Here is a 20,474-nt window from a genome sequence, read left to right on the forward strand (position 1 = left end):
AACGTAATTCACGAGCGAGCGGCCCACCTCAAAACACCATAGTAAATGCGATAAATTACAACTTTATATCTCAACAACGGTAGCTTCTTATAATATCTTCTTATAAATCTATGTCCTTTAGAAATGAGTCTAAGGGTATTTGAAGGTCTCGGAGGTTTTTAGGATAAAATGGATTAGAAGATATATCCTGGAAGAATCGGTGCCCTTGGGGTGTGAGGACAAATGGTTGTCAAGTCGCAGATACGGTAAGAGTATTCTTCGGGATTTATTTCAGGCATATCCGATTGACGATTGATATATTGATCTCGGTGTTCTCCTTGCATGTACTCATGGTCTCATAAAGTCAAAACGGAAGGACCCAGAATGCAGTCGCGGTCTGACGGCTCTGCCCCGGTAATCAACTCATAGTCCTTCCAGTTTCTTTGCCATGGCCGCAATGCTCTCAGTGCGGGCATTCGTTAGGTTTGTCAATATTTGAATCGCCTCTAATAGGGCCTCATAACCGCTCTCTGCGCATGCGTTCCTTGTCCTCTGCCTTTCTTCCACAATGAAAATGGTGAGTTGTATGATTATCAAAGCGTAGATTGCGTTCGTCACAATGGGGAGGTTGAGGAACCACCATAGTGACTTTAAAATAGCTTTGATCCTCTTGTCTTTCGTTGTGGTTTTCTGGTTGTCTTCGCTCGGGGCTGAAGCGGGCGTGTCGGGGGCGGGTGAGTCGTTATCCTCTTCACTACCAGGGTGTCTCGTATTGTCTTCATTGAGTGGCTTCCTTCTGATGGAAGTATTGTTGTGTCGGTAAAACTCGGAATCCAACATGGGTTGGTTTTCCATCGTGTGTATTTGTGATGTCTTGAAGTTGATATGGAGTTAAGAGCCCGATGATCATAAGCTAAACTTCAACCCTTGGAAGTCTGAACGCACAAAAATGACTACCAGAAACGGGAGACAAGCAAGGTCTGCTGGATATTTGAATGTTACCGCCACTCCTGTGGCGTTGAATCGCACCGCCTTGCATTGACAGGTTGCCAAGGGCGATTTGTTGGCCCCCGGGGGCGGGGCATCGTGCAGGAAGGGGGCCGACCTCAGATAGGCCACCCTCATATCTATGGCGATCGACCTTGACTCGACAGTGCTAAAGACATACCTTGCTTCTTTCTATCAAGAGTAGGGAATCATGTTGCCTGGTTGTCGGCGAATGTCATGCAGTGACTGGTGGTTCAATCCAATCTTCCTCCGAGCGGGGTTTCGTTAAGCGAATGCGTCAACTCGGATATTTATTCCTGAAGTGTGTGGAAATATTGAGGTGTGATACATCATGCGCATAACAGTCATCTGTATCATCTCTATTAATACTATCTACCTGAATCATCAGATGAGATGCGGGTCTCTTTACCTATGAATGATGTATCCGAGCATAAGATCGGGAGTACCAAGAAAAATATATTTTCTGAATGTCCATATAGGCATATTGAATCATAAATCTAAGGAGATTACTGGAGCTTAAAAAACCGGTCGGATTCTTATTGTTTAGAACGGGTATTAGCCCAATACAGCTCTGCGTTCTTAAGCCGTGGGAAATACCAAAAGCAGTCTATTCAAGACAAATTTTTACCTCAATCTCACGATGAGGTTGATCATGATATTGCACATCAAGCTGGCGAATCTATTCATAGTTCTTGGCAAGGCTGTGTCACTAACAGACTCATCCCCATGAATGCCGATTGCCGAAGTGGCCAGGTCATGATTGCGATATCGTATTGCACCACATATGATATGTTTCTCTTTTAATACGATATGGCAATAGCGATAGTAGACGTTTTTGGATGGATTCATTTTGATTGAATGTAGTTGGGCCACCTGACTCCCTCAAAGTCTGCTCGGCTGGAAGATACATATTTAAACGCCGGGTGCGGGGCCCCATACGCCTCCTTGGCATCATCGTACTTTTGTATGTACCCTTGCTTCTATTATTATCGAGATATGGATCTCCCACTGCGTCGAGGCGCAAAGTTTGGCTGTAGCCTAGATAACTGAAAGGAACGTCCGAAATGACAAAGCCAAGCCAAACCAAGAACGTGGCGGTGTTTTTGAAGAGACGAGGATCACGTAAATGCATTAGTAGTACTATGAAGCGGTGACGACGTTATGAAAATAACCAGCAATTGGAAGGGTCACCTTACGTGGAAAACGGGGCGCATCGGATACGCGTCAGTTGTTAGGTCAAAAACAGCCGAGTTTTGGGCCGCGTTCCCCCCTCCCGCGAACTATAGATAGCTTGGGTTGTTCCCGTGATCGATGTTTCAGCCCAAATCCAGGCTCAATTAGTCTCTTCTTGTAACTGCCAGAACGGAGGTGCATGGATTCGAAAATTGCCTGGGTACCAAGCAGGGTTCATCCGGGGTGCAGTGTAATGTTCATGAGATGAAGGAGGGATACTATATATAGCACATTGAGTTGCACTGAGGACGGCCCGAGTATCTCGAAGACAGGAATTCAAGAACCTTACCACACCGCTTGAATAATGATAGCTAGCCGTAATAATTAGTGAGCCCAGCATGTGTAGACCACGCGTATCCCAGATCATATAGGCCAACAATTCCACGTCGGATGCCTAAACACATCCACGATTATGCATACGATCCCTCAAAGATCGAATCCGGTTGAACGGTGCCGAATTCCCATGTGGCGTCCACCGGATCAACGGGCAAAGCTTTCGTGTCGGCCAAGACTGCCTCGTAAGACTTTGTAGACGCTAAAGTTAGGCCCCGGAGTGGGACACTGGAGATTGTCAGTTCGGAACAGGAATCGGGCGACCACCGGGAAATTCGGGAAGCGGAGAGCCGTGCATCATGATTTGGAGCTTCTGCCCGAGCGCTGCTTCGTCGACAATTTTCTGCGCGATGACCAAGTCAATGATCCGATCGTCAGACTCCACTGACGATCATCTCGGCAGATAGGACCGACCTGTCTGTTTACTCTCCTGAGGACCAATGCTGTAGAGTTCAAGCTCGCGCCGTGAATTAAACAACGTCATGTTGGCGCTCAGGGACACACGAGACCGACTTGTTCGGTTCCACGGGAAAAGAGTGGATATCTGGTTCGTGGTGGCGGGAGGCCTGTTTGGTTCAGGAGGTTGGTGGAGCGATGTGGTCATTCCGGCCGCGGAGAGTGCAGTTGGAACTGTAAAAGAGCGAGTCCTGTCTGAAGAAAGGTCGTTTCCAATACAGGATGAATCACCGGTCGAGTCGGGCATGGTGGTGAAATCAAATTCGCCATCAGAATCAGATGCACAGGCATCCCCAGAAGAAGAACGGGCAACGGTGTGGTCGTCGTCACTCTGGCCCCGGTCTTCCAAGTGCAGTTGATTGAAGTCAGCAGGTAGCGTACGTAAGAAGGCACGCTGGAGATGGCATTGGAGTTCCTCGTCATTTAGCGAGATGATGGTGGGAGGCCGTCGAATCATGGAGTGCAACCCGAGGCAGTTTCGTGTATAGGAGTGTTTAGAAGGAATTACCTGTTGTCTAGCGCATATAGAAGAGGAGAGGAACCGGCGGTTGCACAGTCTCGGAGAAGAGAGAGGGAGCAGCTTGATGAGACGGATTGTGTCGAAATTCATGATTGACCCTGCCTCGAGCAAATCACGAAAGGCAGCGACGATGACGCCGCTTCTTGAACAGCAAGAAGGTAAATGGAATATAGTGCCTCTTGGTTCCGAGTCTGACCTCTGTAGTTTATTTCTATACTTCTCTCTCACGTATTCATAACCGTCATGCTCAGCCCCGACACTAGACCCGATTCCTACTAAGGAGCCTCCTGTTGATCCTTTCTGCCCCCCTCTCTCGCTACTCTCCAACGTCAACTCTGCCAACTTCGTTGGACCATGTCTCCACTGTCTTCACGATCGCCGCCTTAGTTCGTCGGCTATTTCCATCTTTCCTCCCTGTGTTCTTTCCCCCTCCTTCATCACGGCTTTCACCCCCTTCCGCCCACCTTCACCATGCCTGGCATGGGTGGTGATCTCAGCCTATCCCAATCCCTGGGAGGGCTCCGAATAGCAAATCCGGACGATTCGCCTCTCCCATCGGAGGAAGCGACCCCGAACTCTGGCATGACTCCATCCGATCCCGAGGGTGCGGCGTCAACACCTCCCCAGTTTCCCGAACCGAACGACGACCGTCCTACACCTTTTCCTCCTGCCCCCCTCGAGGCTCCTATATTGACTGAGAATCGCTCTTCTTCCATTCAGCCCTTCCCCGAGGTTCCTCAGTACCCCGCGGGTCAGTACCAGGCCTACTCGGCACTACCGCACTCAACACCTCCAAATCCCAACCGCCCCCTGTCCTCCGTCTACACCAACGGCTCTGCGGCCGCCCTTCCTCGGGATAATTCGTATCGGATGCGAACCGATTCTGGTGCCTCATCAACCTCGACCTCCCAATCTCGGATACTCGCCCGTGACGGCAACTCAGCCTTGCAAGCCGGTGTCCCCGCGCGCGACAACTCTCACAGCGACCGTTCCTACCGAACAGCACAGATTCCGTCCAATGGGCCGCCTGTGATGCGTCAATCGTCTCGAGCACACGGCCGAAGTTCAGCAACGCCTCAGATGTCACGCACACCGTACAATATGGAGAACGGGCCGGCGCCCAGCAGTGAGGATTGGCAGGATCGCGGTGCCGCGGTGTCTGTAAGACAAGAAGTCGATGCCAATGGAAAGACGGTCGCTCGCTATATCAAGAAAGGAGTCCGTGATTTTTCATTTGGAAACACCCTCGGAGAGGGCTCCTACAGTACCGTGGTATTTGCGACGGACCGACAAACGTTGAAGGAATACGCAATCAAGATCCTCGACAAGCGGCACATCATCAAGGAGAAGAAGGTCAAGTATGTCAACATCGAGAAAGACACTTTGAATCGCTTGACCGATCACCCCGGTATTGTACGTCTATACTACACCTTCCAGGATGAGCGATCGCTCTATTTCGTGCTGGACCTGTGCAAAGGAGGAGAGCTTCTCGGGGTGCTCAAACGGATGAGTACCTTTGATGAAGAGTGTACTAGATTTTACGGCGCCCAGATTCTCGACACGATAGACTATATGCACAAGCGTGGAGTTATTCATCGGGATTTGAAGCCGGAGAATGTCCTGCTTGACCATCAGATGCACGTCAAAATCACCGATTTCGGCACCGCCAAAATCCTCAAGGTGCCACGACGACCAGACGAGAGCACGAGCAGCATCCCGCCGATCGACTCGACGGATATTCCTGAAGAAGAACGAGCGAGCTCTTTCGTAGGCACCGCGGAATACGTCAGCCCTGAATTGTTAACGGATAAGAACGCCTGCAAAGCCAGCGATCTGTGGGCATTTGGCTGTATCATCTACCAGCTCCTAGCTGGCCGACCGCCCTTCAAAGCAGGCAATGAGTACCAAACGTTCCAGAAGATCGTTGCCCTGGACTATGAATTCCCAATCGGATTCCCCACTGTTGCTCGGGATCTCGTCGAGCGTCTCCTTGTCCTGGATCCTGCCCGACGCCTGCAGATCGAGCACATTAAGAATCACGAATTCTTCGATGGTGTCTCTTGGGGAACGGATATGTGGAAGCAGAAGGCCCCTCGTTTGAAGGCCTATGTGCCACCCGCGCGTGAACCTATCAAATTGAACGGCGGCGAAGGTGGTGAGAGCTTCCCTCCGACCATCTCAACGGCTCCGTCAAATGCACCAAATGCAAATGCCCGCGCCCTCCCTCGAGTAGTCACCGAGTTGCCTCCGCCTAGTCAGCTGGACATCGAATGGTCGCCCGTGCTGAGCAAGTCCAACGAGCGGATCTTGAAATTGGGAAATCTCGTGGTGCTGTCCTCTCCGGCATCTCACAGCCCAACATCGAAGAACGGCAGCGGCGAGATTGAAACCCCCAAGAAGTTCTCTCGTTTCTTCTCGAGCACAGCGACCAAAAAGCGACAGCGGCTTGTGATGGTCACGTCATCAGCACGTATCATCCTGGCTGCGGCTAGTGGCGATGAGAAGAAGGCAAAATTGGAAATCTCTCTCCTCGCTCCAGGCACTCATTATCGGAGTACGACTGATGCCAAAGGGCACTCATCCTGGATTGTGGATACGGTATGTCAAACGCCCCCCGCGACACATTTCTTGCTAACCCCAAAACAGAGAGATAAACACTACGTCTTTGAGGACCCTAAACCTTCCTCGAGCAATATCGGATCCACTGCAGTTTCAGCCCAAGAATGGCTTGACGCACTGGACCGGGCTCGTGAGATGGGCTTAAATCACCAAGGCGGGTCCTATTCCGCCGATGATGCATTCCGCGATCTTTCTTCTGGGTTCTCTAGTCACGCCAACACTCTTGAACGTAACTCAGAGCTACAGAATGAGCATAGCTCTCACCAACCGGGACGTCTCATTAAACACCAAGCGACCGACTCGGAGTCGACCAAGGGGAAGAAGAGATTCAGCAGACGTCACTCCAAAAATGGTCTCGCTGCGGTTTTCTAAGCAATTACTGGTCTTATCAAGGCCCAGAACCTTGCTTCTACGCTACACACATTTCGCTTCACCCTGTCTTGACCAGCGCTGTTTATTGCTCCCCGTACAGCACCTACTTATTTATAGGTAGCTGAGCTACTTCATGGCGCACTGGCTCTTCCCCACCATCGATGGATGGATGCCGCGTCTTAGCTTGTCTATTTTTATTTCTCTCTATCACCCACACAGAAAAAGACGGGTGTTTCTGCATATTGGTTCTCCTACCCTTGCATTTTACAGTGACGAGCGTGTTTTATCGTGTTGGGACATGTTTCTGCATTTAGATCTGGAAGGGAGCGTATTCTTTTTTGTCCTTACTCTTTGGTCTTCCAAGTCTTCTCTGTCTCTTTGTTTCCCGTCCGTCGACCGTTATATATCCCTGATTTGATCTGAAGCATACTCGACAACCTCAGGCCTTATTCCCTATCTCTTATCTCTTTTTCCGCTGGCGACTCTGGACTCCCCAAGATGTTGATGTTGATACTGTTGAGCTACCGAGCTGCAGTAGAATTCATTCTTATATCATCGTCTAACTTCCATTTCCGTGCAAAAGAATCCGATCAAGCGCTTCATTCCCCTTTTTGTCCTTTGTCATTTTTCTTCTCTCTCTCATTTTTTTTTTACCCTAGCGTCCTTTCTCTGGCTTCCACGTCTTCTCTTCTCCTACTCGTCCTCATCCTGGGCATTTTTCACTGTGACTTTCTTCCATTTCATTTATCCTCTTCCTATACACCCTTGATCATCTCCTTTCTCCGCGACAACCTAATTCTCTTCCCGAAACCCAAAAAATTTGATATACCCGGTTTCTTTCAGTCAGTCTTGCTGTGTCTGTATTTCAACGTCGAATAACGTCTATTTGAGCAGATCTTTGGATGGTTGAACACAAGTTCAAGGTCTTTTGATCGATTTATGCCCATGCTGCTACGAGATAGCCCTCTTCGAGGAACTTTTATGTCCGTTCCCGTAACTAATGGATCGCACGGTGTTGACTATCAACTTCCAAGTTCGAAAATTTAATTTCATCTGAATCGTCCAATATACAGGTACGCTCATTGCATTATGTACAAGCATTATAAACATTATTCGTGGAAGAATCCCTGGGGTTCGGGCGGTTGTACATCGAGGTTTTCGCGGAAACGATCAGATGAAGAGCCAATCTAGACGCGACTCGTCCATTTCATCGATCCAGTCGAATGCACTGTCGACTTCATCGTTGTAGATGTCGTTATCGTATTCAAAAATGCCGCTTTCCATCTGTTCACCCGCGAATCCCGAAGAAAAGTTTCCGTGACGCTTGGACCGTTTGAGATCATGTTTCTCCCACATGAGACGAAGGACCCAGGCGGCGTTGCGAACGTTGACGCTGGTGACCGCATTGTAGAGGGCGCCCAGCTCCTCGAGGATGAGTGCGCGCTGCGAGCGGGGGCATTCGGCGCCAGCAATGAAGGTGGGCCAGATGAGACATTTGAAGTGCGGGTCGGAGGGAGGAACGGAGCAGATTTGGGTGATGAGTTCACTGCAGACGAGAGGGTGGTCAGCTGGGACGCCGATGTCGGTCCAGGGGGGTGAGAAGCCCTGTCTTGCGCGGGAGAGTACACGGCTGGTGTATAGGTAGACGGCGGCTTTGTAGGAGGCGGCGAGGGCGGTGCGGCAAGAAAGGTCAGAGATGAAGTAGAAGGCCTGCATTTCTTGAGCCCAGGCGGCTGGATCGAAGTTGCGAATGCCTTGGAGGAGTGCAGCAAATGACTCGAAGGTGATACCTTGATCTTGCTGCATAGATTGGAGGAAAGCTGTAGGTTGCGGATTGGTGGTGGCATCGGAGTCTGGGTACCAGAGGCCGTGAACGAAGAAGATGACTTCAAGGAGGTAGGCTGGGCACCCGACCCAAGATGTTACTTCGAGTCTTTTGAGCATGGCTGGTCTCAGGGTATCGGAGTAGAAGGGCTTGGAGAGAACACCCGGACGTGCGAGTGTAGATCCCATGATTTCCATTCTGGTAGGAAGGTTAGTTGGAGTGCAGTACACAGGGGCATCGCGTCACATACATTAAACACCCGTCGATTGCAAATGTTTCGAGTCCTTGGAGAATGCCTTTTCCAAGTTCGTTTTCGGGTCGACTTCGAAGAAGCTTCTTTGCGCCTTCAATATGATAACTCCATGCGCCGCTACCCGACTCGAAGAGATCCAAAAGAGCGAGGACAACGATGGCGGCCAAGGTCCGATCGTCATTTTGCATTTCAGGATTTGTCAGATCCTTAGACAGCTGGCCAAGCGTTCGCTGCTTAAATTCAAGGAAATGTTGGTATGGCTGGGACGTAGGCCGTCGTGCGCTGGCGGGCATCATCATGGTTTCGATTTCCTCTGGGGACAGGTGAGAAGGGCCAGGCGTGGGGTCATAGGATGTCCAAGGCATCACCGAAGAGTCTGAATTCGTCATAAGTGAGTAATGAAGTGCTCCCATGGCAGATAAGCCATGTGCGAGAACGGGCGAGTCGCCGACCAACGCAATGATATCTCGCCACGGATTCTTGGTCTGGTCATACACCACGAAGTCTTCTGCCATGTTTTGATTATCTAGGAGGGTCAGTACATTTAGAAAGGTTGAGAGGGCATGAGTTAGTCCATACAGTGATAGAGGTAGAAACGTGCAGTCTGGCTGAGACCTTTAAGCATAGGATCTACCAGTCCCCACGGGGCCGGGATGTACTGGGACTGAACGGTATCCCGAGGGACATGAACTACCCTGGTTTCGGGCTCCTCCGGTGGACTGAAATTCAGCAGTGTTTCTGCATCTTCAGCTCTGAAAGTTATATCCTCAGACGGTTCCAGAGCCCAAGTATGCTGTTCGGGGCTCGTATGGGTTCCAGATCCCGGTGACTCGGTGTCGGACGACGTTTCAGCTATAGGGGAAAATCCAAATCCGGTATTCGGTGCCGTGGAAGCTTGCACTTGAGTGGTATGTTGGGATTTCGAGCTGTCTGCTGGTTGTTTCACATCGTCGAAGCTGCGGCCCATCATCTTGCCGCGACTGGCCACGCCACCTTTGACCCAGACCAGAGGCTTCTGGTAACCAAGACATTCTTTCCCCGCATCGTGACACTTCCTGCAGGTGGGCTGGCCATTATCGCAGATGATGCGGCGGCGGCGACAGGTATAACAACCTTTGGTCATGATTGACGAAGTGGAAGGTTGCGGAGTATAAAGAAGCTAGCCACGAGTGCTGTGCAACTCGCCATCGCGGTCAGGAACGGTCGCAGGGTGGGCGAGACCACTCGGTCATCGCTGGCTTGGGAGAATCGCGCGGTCGAAGCCAGATAGAGTGCTGCAGAACGTACAAGGCGTCGCCAGGGAAAGAAAATCGCCCGCGAGGTATCATTGGAAATTCGGTGCGGGGCTTACTAAGAGCATCTCGGCCTTTTCCCCTCGGCCTCCGCTTTTTGCCATCCAACACTCCGCGTCGCCAACATGGTGTGGAATCAGTTCTGGCTGAGAACCCTGGAGGTACGTATTCTCTCTGGTCAGAACTTTGCAGTCGCTGACATCTCCAGATCTGGCTGACCACCAGAGTACGTGCCTAACCCGGTGAAGCGGTGATCTCAACTAACCCATGCAGCTCCTGCGAAGTCCCATCTTCCATCAGATGGTCGGTCGAGTCCATCAGCGTGTGCAACATATCCGTCATGGCATTCCACCCGAACCATCTCGGACGTCCCTGGAGAACAACGGTATGCCTCCGCCCGACGAGCTCCGGTGCAACCGGTGCAGCATGGCTGATCGATATGCAGAATCCAGTTTCAACAAGTTCATAAAGTACTTCAAGGAGGAAATCAAGGATCAGGTGAAGGGAAACCCTCGGAACAAATTGTGAAAATGAGGCATCGGCATTGCTTTGGCGTTCGGTAAAAGTTGGATGATACCCACGAGTTGAACATGGTCTCTTTTTCGCTTTCTCTCTCTTTCTCTCTTCCTCTCCAGAAAATCATCAAAATTAGGGCATAGAGTAAGATGTATCGCTTCATGGAATGCGCCCCTGTATACTTGTCCGTAGAGCAACGGTACCGTTCTTTCCGCTGTTCCCGCTTGGCGTTGAATCTCCTGGCTGGGATTTGAAATTTGGAGCATACAGGCGGTCTTAACTAAATAACTACCGGTAGGAGCATAATAGGTTCCTACACGAGTCGGATTGGGCCAAGTAAAGACTCGTAGGGCATCAGGCAAATAAGATAAAAGCCGCCTCAAAAGCTTGTAGATCCGACGTAAATCGCTCGGCTGTCTACCCGACCAGAACCCAGTAAGGCAAACTTCCACGGACCATTCCAGGGCTAGGCAATCTCTCCCACGGTAGGACAGGCCCCATAGTCCCCGGCTTACCCCTGGTCTAGAATCTTTCCCGGGCAACGCATTCTCGAGACGTCGACTCCTCGCTCGTAGAGTCACGGACTGCCGCCAAGTTCATAATGCAATCAATGCACGTGAGGCGGCACACTCTCACAACTTCTCCCTGCCAACTCAGCGCCACCCGGCCTAGTTAGGGCTAGTCATCGGCTACGACGGCTTGGACCACCGAGGAGACTGGAACCCCGGGATCACGGCTGGGAGCTGGGGATAGCCGCTGAGTGCATGGAATAGCCATGATCGACATGGAGGGTGGTGAAGGGTGGGTAGTATGGTCGTATTGAGCTGCAGGACCTGATGCCATGTGGAGGACGTCAGGCCGAGGGTTGCTAATTATGGGATGATCGAGCGCGAGGGGGTGGAGCGAGTGGACCAAATGGGTGCCGTGACCCCCGTTTGGGCCCGGGACGCGAATGCCTTCCCACACACAACAGCCCCTCGTATGGACAAAATCTGTGTTATGGGCACTTCGTTCCCACTGAATATGACCGTGGTCATTCGCGTAGGTTTTAGTACTGAATACACATGTAACCCTGAGATGGCCGGTGGCCTGAAATCGAAAACGCAATCCGGAGACTACAGTAGGGCCGGGCGAGTGGGTCCCGATCGGGTTAGTGCCTTGCTTTGTTGCGCCGTTTCTCCTGATCTCCCTTTTTCCCTCTTTTCATATTCCACGATCGTTATTATCCAACCTTGACCTCATCCTTGAGGTGTCCCTCGTTTACACCATGCGTCTCGCCAAACTCTCCTTCGTCATTCAGGCACTGCTTCTGACCGCTGCTGCGGCTCAGAGTGCAGGGGCTTCCGACCTGCTCAGCGATCTCACCGAGCCCTCGTCCAGTGCAGCGACTGAAACCTCCACTTCCGAGACTCCCAGCACCACTCCCTCCGCTTCTGAGACTTCGGCCACTTCTACTTCCTCCGAAGCGTCGACTACCTCAAAGGAGGCCCCTTCCACCACTTCCACGTCCGCGAGTGTTGCTTCCACCACCTCTTCCAGCGAAGCCCCCTCAACAACAACAACTCACACCACTAAAAATGAACCTACTTCCACCACCCACGACGGCTCCACCACCTCTGCCTCTGACACTAGCTCGACTACTCAGAAGCCGGTCGTGAAGACCGTCACCTCCTACCAAACTATCGGCGACAGCACCATTGCCAATGTTATGACGACAACCTCCACTCCCACCTCGGGCCCGACCTCGCCCTCGCTTAACAGCGACAGCAAGAGCTCTTCGAGCAGCGGTGTGTCCGAGTCTGACAAGAAGATCATCATCGGTGTGGTGGTCGGTGTCGGCGGTGCAATCCTGCTGGGTGTTTTGGCTGTCGTGGTCTGGCGCATCCAAAAGAAGCGCAGCGAGCAGTACAATGATGACGATGATGATCTGATGGGTGGTACCGCTGTCGGCACTGGCCCTCGCGAGAAGGCCCCCAGCCCGGCTCAGGGCGGCACCCCATTCCGGAGCACACTGGACCAGTATCACAACCCTGGCCCTGTCAACGCCGCATCTAACTTCTAGACATCTGTCTTGAACCTGGCACTGAGGAAGACCAGTGCCCAGCGGCGTATGGCGGTTCGACGGCGTTCGAAGTGTAAAAATCTCTGTACGATCTTCATGCAATTATCAGGCGCTATGGGCAGGAACAGGCGAAGGTCACGATTGCTTTTTCTTTTCTTTGGTTGCGAATCTTTTTATACTTCTTCGGGGTTGAGCATTTCGCCCCTCCACTCCTTTCAGCATCATAGACTCGACTTCACTCCTTTCAGCGTTATTCTTCAGCAACCTCCACACTCCTTGTGATCGCACCTCGATTATCTGTTTTCGGCACTCCGTTCTCTCGGCTCTGCCTTGTTATCCTGCGTGATTCCCCAGTCAAAGCGCTTGGCTTTCTCTTACATGATTCTTATCATCACATCTCTTGTTACTTAATACATCACTTCCTTCAAGCCTTGGTCATTCCCCGGTTTTGAAATTGAAAGTAACATTGGAATCATTTGAACAAGACACAGGCAGCCTAAGGTACCGTACCGTCTCGGCTGCCAAGTAATTCCTGCTCGCGGTCCGTAGTGGCAGATGCGTCACGCGGGGGGTTTAAGAACCGCAGAGGACGGTGTCGTCGAATTTAGTAGACCAAATGGAGGGACAGACATCAGACTATTACCTCATACTCCAAGCAACGATCGATAGGCAGCTCAGATAAGATCGGACCCCGATTTCGCATGAGTTCCGCGATCGACACCTGATGTGCCTACGCGATCATCACGTGGCGTGGAATGCGCGTCGCGATGCGATACAATGAGATCGACAATCTCCCCAGCCTCTCTCACCTCATTGAAAAGTCGCGATTCCCACTTCAGCTGATAAGCTTCTATTCATATCGTTACTCAATTTAGCCTGATAATCAGATTGAAGAACCCAATCCCCGGACTCAGCAATATCACAACACACTTCCATTTCCGAACCACGGAACCCACTGAGCCAAATCTCACCACTCACCACGGTCACAATGTTCGCAGCACAATTACCCTCCTCTCCCTCAACCCCCTTCCGCCAAACAAGCCAGTTCTCCCCAGTCCGGCCATCGCCGCTGGGCCCGCGCAGCTCCAACATCGCCACTCCCCCATGGACAATGGGATCCCCGACTCGCGCGGGTCAGGCCCAGAAACCCAGTTTCGACCGGAATACGCAGAGCTCCCCAGTCCTCCCGACTTTCTCAAACCACAATGAGAACCAGTCGCAAGAGCAGGTCTCACCCAATCTGTTCGGCGCGTCTACGCCCTTCTTTCCCCAGCAATCCTCCATCATGTCGCCCACTTCTCCATCACCCTCGACACGTCCTAAATACTCGGAGCGCTATGCGTCGCAGATTGCAAACCCTATGAAGACGTCCAACTCGCTCGTGCGCTCGAAGACGCGCAAGATATTTATGAACCGCGTCAAAAACGAGCGTGACAGCGGCCGCTTTGAGGCTCGGGGCGAGCAGATGATGATGATGGAGCACCTTGCTGATAAGCGGCGGTGGGAGGAGTCAATGGCGCGGGATGCCGCTGGCATTATACAGAAGTTCGAGCCCGAGGAGGACGATATGCTTCCTGGTAGGTTTCACCTGACGTTTACGACTGCGGACACTCGCTAATTGTTGTATAGATGAGGCTGATGCACATGCTCTGAATGAGTTTATATCCGAGGAAGAGGCTATGCAAATGGCCATGCAGGAGACTATGGCCTCGAATGGCCAACAGTATCAAGATCAGACGGCTCGGCCGAATGCGTCTTTCAGCGATGACGAATACGACGATATCTTCATGACCATCTCGGACCCGGCACAGTCGAACCAGGATATGGATATGTCTTGATTGTCTGATTATCTTAGAGGGGTTATTGCATCGAGTGGCGTTTCGGGTTTGAAATCATGCGGATGCCTTGGGAGTAAATAAGGGTATCGACGTGGTTGTGTATATGTACAGAACAGAGCAAGCCGATGAACATGAATGTGTATCAAAATGATCCCAAAATCTTTATTGTTGCGGGCAGTCGGGAACTCCTTCGGCTCCTCCTGCACCTGCAGCGGCTCCGAGACCTCCGAGACCTCCCAGATCCGCCATATGAGGGTTGGATATCAGTTCCTCCGGCGGGCTGCCTGCGGCTTGCATCTGTAGATAATATCAGTATGAGAACACCAAACACGAACCAGGACCATCTTACCTCTTGCATCCGCTCCCAGATATACTCCCGACACTTGGGATCCTCATCCGTATATCCGGGCTCCTCGAACTTCTGCACGATCTGCTTCACAACCTTTGCCTGCGTCTCGTAGCGCGACATGTCCTCCGCGGGAACCTTATCCTCGGCCTTGTTCTTCTCGATCCACGGTCCGAACTTCCCATCCAGCTCCTTCATCGGCTCGTAAAGCATCTCCTTGTTCGATAGCTGCTCCATCATACCCATGAACATTTTCGTCAAGTCACCGTCCTCGCCTGCACCCGCCGCGCCGGCCTCTACAGCCTTGAGCAACTGCGCCAGCATATCATCCGAGCCGTCATCCGTGCTCGCCGCCTCGGTCGCCTTGTTGCCAGATTCCTTCATGCGCTCCATTGTCCGCTGGATAGCATCGTTGAACGACTCGGCGGGTTGTTCACCACCGGCCGAGGCGTTGGTCGGCGCAACAGCCGGCGCAGCAGCCGCCGACGGTTTCGCGCCGGACCCTTCGCCAGCCCCACCCTCCTCGGCCATCACGTCCGCCAGGAGCTGCTTCAAGAAATCGCCCGGCGGGATTCCGCTCTCCTCGAGCTGTTTCGCGAAGACGTCGGCACCCTGATTCACGGCGTTTTGGAAGTCCGGCTGCTCCGCGGTGCCGGGCCCACCTCCGGGTCCCGCGTTGCCCATCATGTTGGCCATGTCCTTCTCTAGCTGCTTTAGGAAGGCATCCTCGTCGAAATCGGGCGGGGCGACGCCCGTCGTATCCGCCGGCGCAGGCGCGGGAGCAGGTTGTGCGGGCTGGGCTTTCGGTTTGGAGAAGTCATCCAGAACGTCTGTTGTAACGTTAGTACGGTGATTGGTTCGTGGATGATAGCGCCGAGGGTTAAGATGGCGACGTACCGTCAAGTTCGTCAAAGTCCGAGTCTTCGTCTTCGTCATCGTCATTGCCTTTCTGTTGATCAACCTCTTTCTGCGGGGGTTCTGCAGGTGCGGCGGGGGCGGGCTGCTCGGTCGATGAAGGGACGGGCGCGGGAGAAGTAGAATCCTGCTGCGGGCCAGGCTGACCAGGTTGGCCGGAAGTCTCCATGATGTATGAGATCGGGAGATCAAAGGTCGGAGGCGAGCAAGCCGAACGACGCTTGTCTAGTCCGACAGACGAGGCCGAGTTTTGATGGCTAGTCACGGCATGTGACGAGCTCCAGTCGGCGGGGAACCGAACGCCGATCGCCGAGGGTTCATCATTACGGTGCACCGTGTATAACTTCGGTGTATAACTCACTACCTGTTCTAGGTAGAATGAGGTAAAGTGCGATGGCGTCCCACGATCATCTACGATCTCGTATTCCACCCGAGAATATACAGTGGAAGTAGTTTTAAGGTCCAGTCCAATAGTTCAGTTTCATAATCCCCCGCACGGAACGCGGGCGAGAATCTGCAACGCAACCAGTATTGCATGATGTCAAGGGATCCGGGGGCCTAAGAGCCCGGTGGCTTCGACCGCATCGCATGATCCGTAGCATTTCTCTTTTGAACTTCCTGGTCGGGTCGAGACCACCTGACGTGCGTTCCCCTGAAACCCCCGCGGTGAACTGAACTGAGCCTAGGCGGAAAACGCCGTCCAGCAACGTGCGACCCCGGTTCGCCCCGGTATCGGCTATTCGGCGAACCTTGGATGCCCTCGTCAGGATTTGCTGTCTCCTCGCCTCCCTCGTGTTTCTTTTGACGTCCGTATGACTTCTCCGCGGAGGTATCCTGCCCCTAGCAATACCTAGCGGTAGGTACCCCCCATGTAGGTTACTGGGTACTTCTGTTCATGCCACATCGTATCGTGCGACACGAAAGGAAGGACCTTGCGAATTGGCCACTGGAATTCGTCCGTCTGGGGCTCTCGAGTGGACAGGTGGACCCGTTGCCGGCAGTGGTTGGCGGCGCAAAGGCGAAGAGGAGAAAAAAAAAAGAAAAGAAAAAAGTCAATAGGCGAAGGCCCCTCTCTTTCCCCTCCAATGCCCCAAGGAGCCTTGGGGTCAGACGAATCAACGTTATTATTCGTTTAGTCAATCGCTTTACACATTTCTCCCTTCCTCCCCCCGACATCCCGTTTATCTCCATTCTCTGACTCTTCCTTTCTCATAATCCAATTTTTTTTTATGTCACTCTCTCGCCTCTCACTCGCTACGTCCCTTACCGCTTAGCCGCGCGTCTCTTGCGCCTGTTTTTGATCTCCGATCTGAATTTTCATTGTTGATTGTCCCAAAGCCCGTGGTTCGGCGGGGGGATAGCTTCAGGTCTTGCTGAGCTGGTCCGTGTCCGAAGACCGGCCTGCAGGGAAAGGGCAAACAGGGACGAGTCGCGATCCAGGAAGATCGTCCATTCCAATGGTCTCTATGGTCGAGACCTCTCACCCCGAGCATAATGACACGGTCATGGACCCCGTCGTGCCCAAGTCCGAACCGTTGCCGGACGGTTCGGGTTCTATCAGTTCGAACGTGTCAACTCCCGATGCTGAGGCGGAGCCTTTAACTCAGGACCCCGCGCAGACTCAGAAGAGGAAGGGTGGCAGAAAACCTGTACGTAACATCTTCTCTCCTTGCAGTAATCCGGGGCCCCGCATTCTTTTGCCTTCACATGTGTCACTGTCCTTTTTGATAGCCTTTTTACTTACTTTGGATAGATATATGCCACCTCGGAAGAGCGTAAGCAGCGCAACAGACAGGCGCAGGCTGCCTTCCGTGAGCGACGGACCGAATATATCCGTCAGCTCGAAACCACCATCAAGCGCAATGAAGATTCTTTACAGAGTCTGCAACAGAGTCATCGCACCGCTGCAGACGAGTGTCTGATGCTACGATATAAAAACTCTTTGCTGGAGCGAATCCTTCTCGAAAAGGGTGGGTGCCATTTTTCAACCGTCAATTGAACTCCCATGACTGACTTGATAATCCAGGTATCGATGTACAGGCAGAGCTACGCTTGAAGACGGGAGCACCGGGCGCTTCCGCGAAGGCGAACCCTATGCCCCCCAAGTCGGCTCCAGGACCTCTTGGCCCTCGCCCCGGGCAAAGGCATCCCGCCGGTATTGCCACCAAGCCCGATGTCTTCGGCATGTCGCAGCGGGAGGGTGCATACGGTGTGCCGTCTCCGCAGTTCCAGCCCACGCCTACCTCGCACGTGTCCTCGCCGTCCCACGCCAAGTCGCCCGGATTCGGTTTCCAGGGTGGCATGTCACCCGTTGGGGTAGAATCACAGGGGGGTCGTCCCCAGCTGTTGCCACAACCGCGAACTTTCAACAACCAGTCCTCGCCGCCGGGCATGAGCATGCCGCAAACTGACCCGTCGGACTCGAAGCCTCGGGGGCCACGTGGACGGAACGTTGCCGCGGCATATTACCCATCCCCTTTCCAGAAGCATTACGACCAACTTGGTAAGTCCTTGAATCTTTGAAACCGGTATTCTTGCTAACCCCCCGCAGAACAAGAATACGACGCACAGGCCGATCTCGTGGACGAAGATCAAGACGGCTCAGTAAATACACCCTACGGAGTACCGGGATTCACACCGCAGTCGGTAGCGTCGGGACCACATATCACAGGGTTCAACGCTCCTCCCGGTGGGGACGGGAACCCCGGAGATTTCGGGAATGCAAACCAGCTGCTGGGCCAGTACGAGCCAATGTTGGATGCGGATCCGTTCGGGCTCAGTGCCAGCATGCATTTCCCAACGCCGTTTAACTACGAGCAGAACAATTCTCGGACGTGAGAACAAAAGTGATTTTGCATTGCCCGGCGTTGGATTGATACCAGGGTCATAGTTTTGTCTATATGTCTACTGTGAACCTTTTACAAGTATATTTTACGGGTATACGGCGCATTAAAGCCAGGATGAAGTCGATTAAACCCCCGAAACTACCTAAAAAGCATGTATAAAATGGAAAATGTATGATGCCATGCTCCGCCAGTGACGCCATGATACCCTAAGCCCTAGCCTGATTCGCTTAGTAAATCGGGCCTAACCGGATTCGTCGTGCACCACAAACCTCCTTCTTTCACCTTGTGAACCACCTAAAGCCACCCATTCATCATCATCGTTGAGGCCGGATCCTGTGCAGGTTCTGCCTTGTGCCCGTTTTAACCCTTTATACTGATCTGTTTGTGATCGTCGAGAACCTTCCCGTCCGGAAGGTCTCCGCAACAGGCAGGCGTCATGACCGAAATCCGGTCCAAGGTACGCTGAACTGGAGCTTCAAGACGTGCTTTGCGACTGCACAATTGAGCTTGGACGGTGCATCGGAACTGTGGCTAACCTTTGTCTGCTTTTTTCTCCGGCAAATAGAACCTCTACGAGCTTCTTGGTGAGTTTTTACCAGCTTCCGGATCACCTCTCCCCTCACCCCAAGTGCTTTGGGATTCCATCTCCTGCAAGCGCAATTTTCTTCGTCCTCTAACGCATCGTCTTTTCAATTGCAGGCAATGACCCTGAGCTCGACCCTAACAGACCCGCCCCTCCCCCCGCTAAGGCCGTCGACCGCCCCGCTGCCCGCGTCGGCAAGCGCGATGCTCCCAAGGAGGCTCCCACCGCTGCTCCCCGCGAGGGCAACAACAACCGCCGTGGTGGCCGCGTGACCGCCGGCAACGAGGCCGGTATGTGATGTGATCGTGGAGACTCGATGCGAATCGCAAGAACTGACGACGTGGTCCCATAGCTTTCCGCGACCGCAACGCCGGTCGCACCAACAACCGCTCCAAGCCCACCGACGAGGCTGAGCAGCCCGCCCGCGGCGGCCGTGGTGGCCGTGGCCGTGGTGACCGCCAGTCCCGCACTGGTCAGACGTAAGCGACCCCTCAGCCGAGGAAGCCGAACGAGAAGAGACGAACATCGATCGTTTCGGGTTGCCGGGGATTTTATCAAAACGAAGACTAACGACTATTACAGTGACACTCGCAAGCAGGTCCAGCAGGGCTGGGGTGCCGAGAGCGGCGAGAAGGCCTGGGATGACGAGCGCCAGGGTGAGAAGCTCGCCAAGGACGAGGAGAACGCTCCCCAGACCCCCGCCGAGGAGGTTGAGGAGCCCGACAACTCCAAGTCCTTCTCCGACTACCTGGCTGAGAAGGCCGCCCGCGAGAGCCTGGCTGCCAAGCCCGTCCGTGCCGCCAACGAGGGCGTCAAGGAGGACAAGAAGTGGGCCAACGCCAAGGAGGTTGAGCACAAGGAGGAGGAGGCTTACTTCCAGGGTTCTGGCGAGAAGACCCAGCGCCAGAAGCAGCGCAAGGAGAAGAACTTCCTCGACGTCGACCTGCGCTTCGTTGAGCAGCCTCGCTCCGGCCCCGCCCCCCGTGGTGGCCGTGGCGGCCGTGGTGGTGACCGCGCTCCCCGTGGTGACCGTGGCGACCGTGGTGACCGTCCTTCCCGCGGTGCTCCTCGCGGCGGTGCTCCCCGTGGCTCTGGTGCCCCCCGTGGTGCCCCTGCTAGTGCTCCTCGCGGCGGTCGTGGTGGTGCCCGTGGCCCCGCCGGTCCTACCGTCGACGAGAAGAACTTCCCCAGCCTGGGCGGCAACTAAATCATTCCAACGCCCCCAGCGCCCTGGACGGGACTGCCTTCCCTGGACTTTTCCCCTTCTTTCCCTTCTCTGTCATCCCCGTTCTCTAGGTGTGACATAGCACTTGGGAGGTTTTTCTGATCTGCATGAGTCCATGGAAATTCAGCTCGTGCGATATGTGATTGATTGTTTTCGCGAGTTTCTGTTTTTTTCTGATGCGACTGGGTAGGGAGCAGTGGAAGAAGGGAATTGGTTTCTGATATTCAGGGAAGCCTCAAATAAAAATAGTCAC

The 20,474-nt window shown here is 53.2% G+C and overlaps 10 protein-coding genes across 10 annotated transcripts; 6 read left to right on the forward strand and 4 right to left on the reverse strand.

The window, feature by feature from the left end:
- Window positions 1–402: 402 nt before the first annotated feature.
- N7498_003630 (uncharacterized protein) lies at window positions 403–834 on the reverse strand (the record flags this gene model as incomplete). The annotated part of the gene is made up of 1 exon (XM_058450692.1): window positions 403–834. The coding sequence occupies one exon, from the start codon at window positions 832–834 to the stop codon at window positions 403–405; it is 432 nt and encodes a 143-aa protein (XP_058310154.1).
- A 1,957-nt stretch (window positions 835–2,791) lies between these two features.
- Window positions 2,792–3,466, reverse strand: N7498_003631 (uncharacterized protein; the record flags this gene model as incomplete). The annotated part of the gene is made up of 2 exons (XM_058450693.1): window positions 2,792–2,937; window positions 2,980–3,466. The coding sequence occupies 2 exons, from the start codon at window positions 3,464–3,466 to the stop codon at window positions 2,792–2,794; spliced, it is 633 nt and encodes a 210-aa protein (XP_058310155.1).
- A 534-nt stretch (window positions 3,467–4,000) lies between these two features.
- Window positions 4,001–6,520, forward strand: N7498_003632 (PDPK1 family serine/threonine-protein kinase; the record flags this gene model as incomplete). The annotated part of the gene is made up of 2 exons (XM_058450694.1): window positions 4,001–6,127; window positions 6,176–6,520. 2 exons carry the CDS (start codon window positions 4,001–4,003, stop codon window positions 6,518–6,520), a joined length of 2,472 nt encoding a protein of 823 aa, XP_058310156.1.
- A 1,170-nt stretch (window positions 6,521–7,690) lies between these two features.
- N7498_003633 (Zn(II)2Cys6 transcription factor) lies at window positions 7,691–9,721 on the reverse strand (the record flags this gene model as incomplete). The annotated part of the gene is made up of 3 exons (XM_058450695.1): window positions 7,691–8,543; window positions 8,596–9,124; window positions 9,178–9,721. 3 exons carry the CDS (start codon window positions 9,719–9,721, stop codon window positions 7,691–7,693), a joined length of 1,926 nt encoding a protein of 641 aa, XP_058310157.1.
- A 294-nt stretch (window positions 9,722–10,015) lies between these two features.
- Window positions 10,016–10,418, forward strand: N7498_003634 (uncharacterized protein; the record flags this gene model as incomplete). The annotated part of the gene is made up of 4 exons (XM_058450696.1): window positions 10,016–10,051; window positions 10,099–10,116; window positions 10,164–10,275; window positions 10,336–10,418. 4 exons carry the CDS (start codon window positions 10,016–10,018, stop codon window positions 10,416–10,418), a joined length of 249 nt encoding a protein of 82 aa, XP_058310158.1.
- Window positions 10,419–11,673: 1,255 nt separating this feature from the next.
- On the forward strand, window positions 11,674–12,468 carry midA (putative cell wall protein; the record flags this gene model as incomplete). The annotated part of the gene is made up of 1 exon (XM_058450697.1): window positions 11,674–12,468. One exon carries the CDS (start codon window positions 11,674–11,676, stop codon window positions 12,466–12,468), a length of 795 nt encoding a protein of 264 aa, XP_058310159.1.
- A 988-nt stretch (window positions 12,469–13,456) lies between these two features.
- N7498_003636 (uncharacterized protein) lies at window positions 13,457–14,306 on the forward strand (the record flags this gene model as incomplete). Its single annotated transcript, XM_058450698.1, has 2 exons — window positions 13,457–14,045; window positions 14,098–14,306. 2 exons carry the CDS (start codon window positions 13,457–13,459, stop codon window positions 14,304–14,306), a joined length of 798 nt encoding a protein of 265 aa, XP_058310160.1.
- A 162-nt stretch (window positions 14,307–14,468) lies between these two features.
- pex19 (putative peroxisomal membrane protein receptor Pex19) lies at window positions 14,469–15,736 on the reverse strand (the record flags this gene model as incomplete). The annotated part of the gene is made up of 3 exons (XM_058450699.1): window positions 14,469–14,603; window positions 14,656–15,482; window positions 15,550–15,736. The coding sequence occupies 3 exons, from the start codon at window positions 15,734–15,736 to the stop codon at window positions 14,469–14,471; spliced, it is 1,149 nt and encodes a 382-aa protein (XP_058310161.1).
- Window positions 15,737–17,024: 1,288 nt separating this feature from the next.
- Window positions 17,025–18,405, forward strand: N7498_003638 (bZIP transcription factor; the record flags this gene model as incomplete). Its single annotated transcript, XM_058450700.1, has 4 exons — window positions 17,025–17,216; window positions 17,321–17,537; window positions 17,594–18,070; window positions 18,119–18,405. The coding sequence occupies 4 exons, from the start codon at window positions 17,025–17,027 to the stop codon at window positions 18,403–18,405; spliced, it is 1,173 nt and encodes a 390-aa protein (XP_058310162.1).
- A 444-nt stretch (window positions 18,406–18,849) lies between these two features.
- stm1 (uncharacterized protein) lies at window positions 18,850–20,203 on the forward strand (the record flags this gene model as incomplete). Its single annotated transcript, XM_058450701.1, has 5 exons — window positions 18,850–18,870; window positions 18,979–18,997; window positions 19,113–19,286; window positions 19,349–19,475; window positions 19,579–20,203. The coding sequence occupies 5 exons, from the start codon at window positions 18,850–18,852 to the stop codon at window positions 20,201–20,203; spliced, it is 966 nt and encodes a 321-aa protein (XP_058310163.1).
- Window positions 20,204–20,474: the final 271 nt, after the last annotated feature.

The sequence above is a fragment of the Penicillium cinerascens genome, assembly GCF_028974065.1.
Source record: "Penicillium cinerascens strain IBT 15544 chromosome Unknown contig_24_segment0_segment0, whole genome shotgun sequence".
In the NCBI taxonomy this organism is placed as follows: Eukaryota; Fungi; Ascomycota; class Eurotiomycetes; order Eurotiales; family Aspergillaceae; genus Penicillium; species Penicillium cinerascens.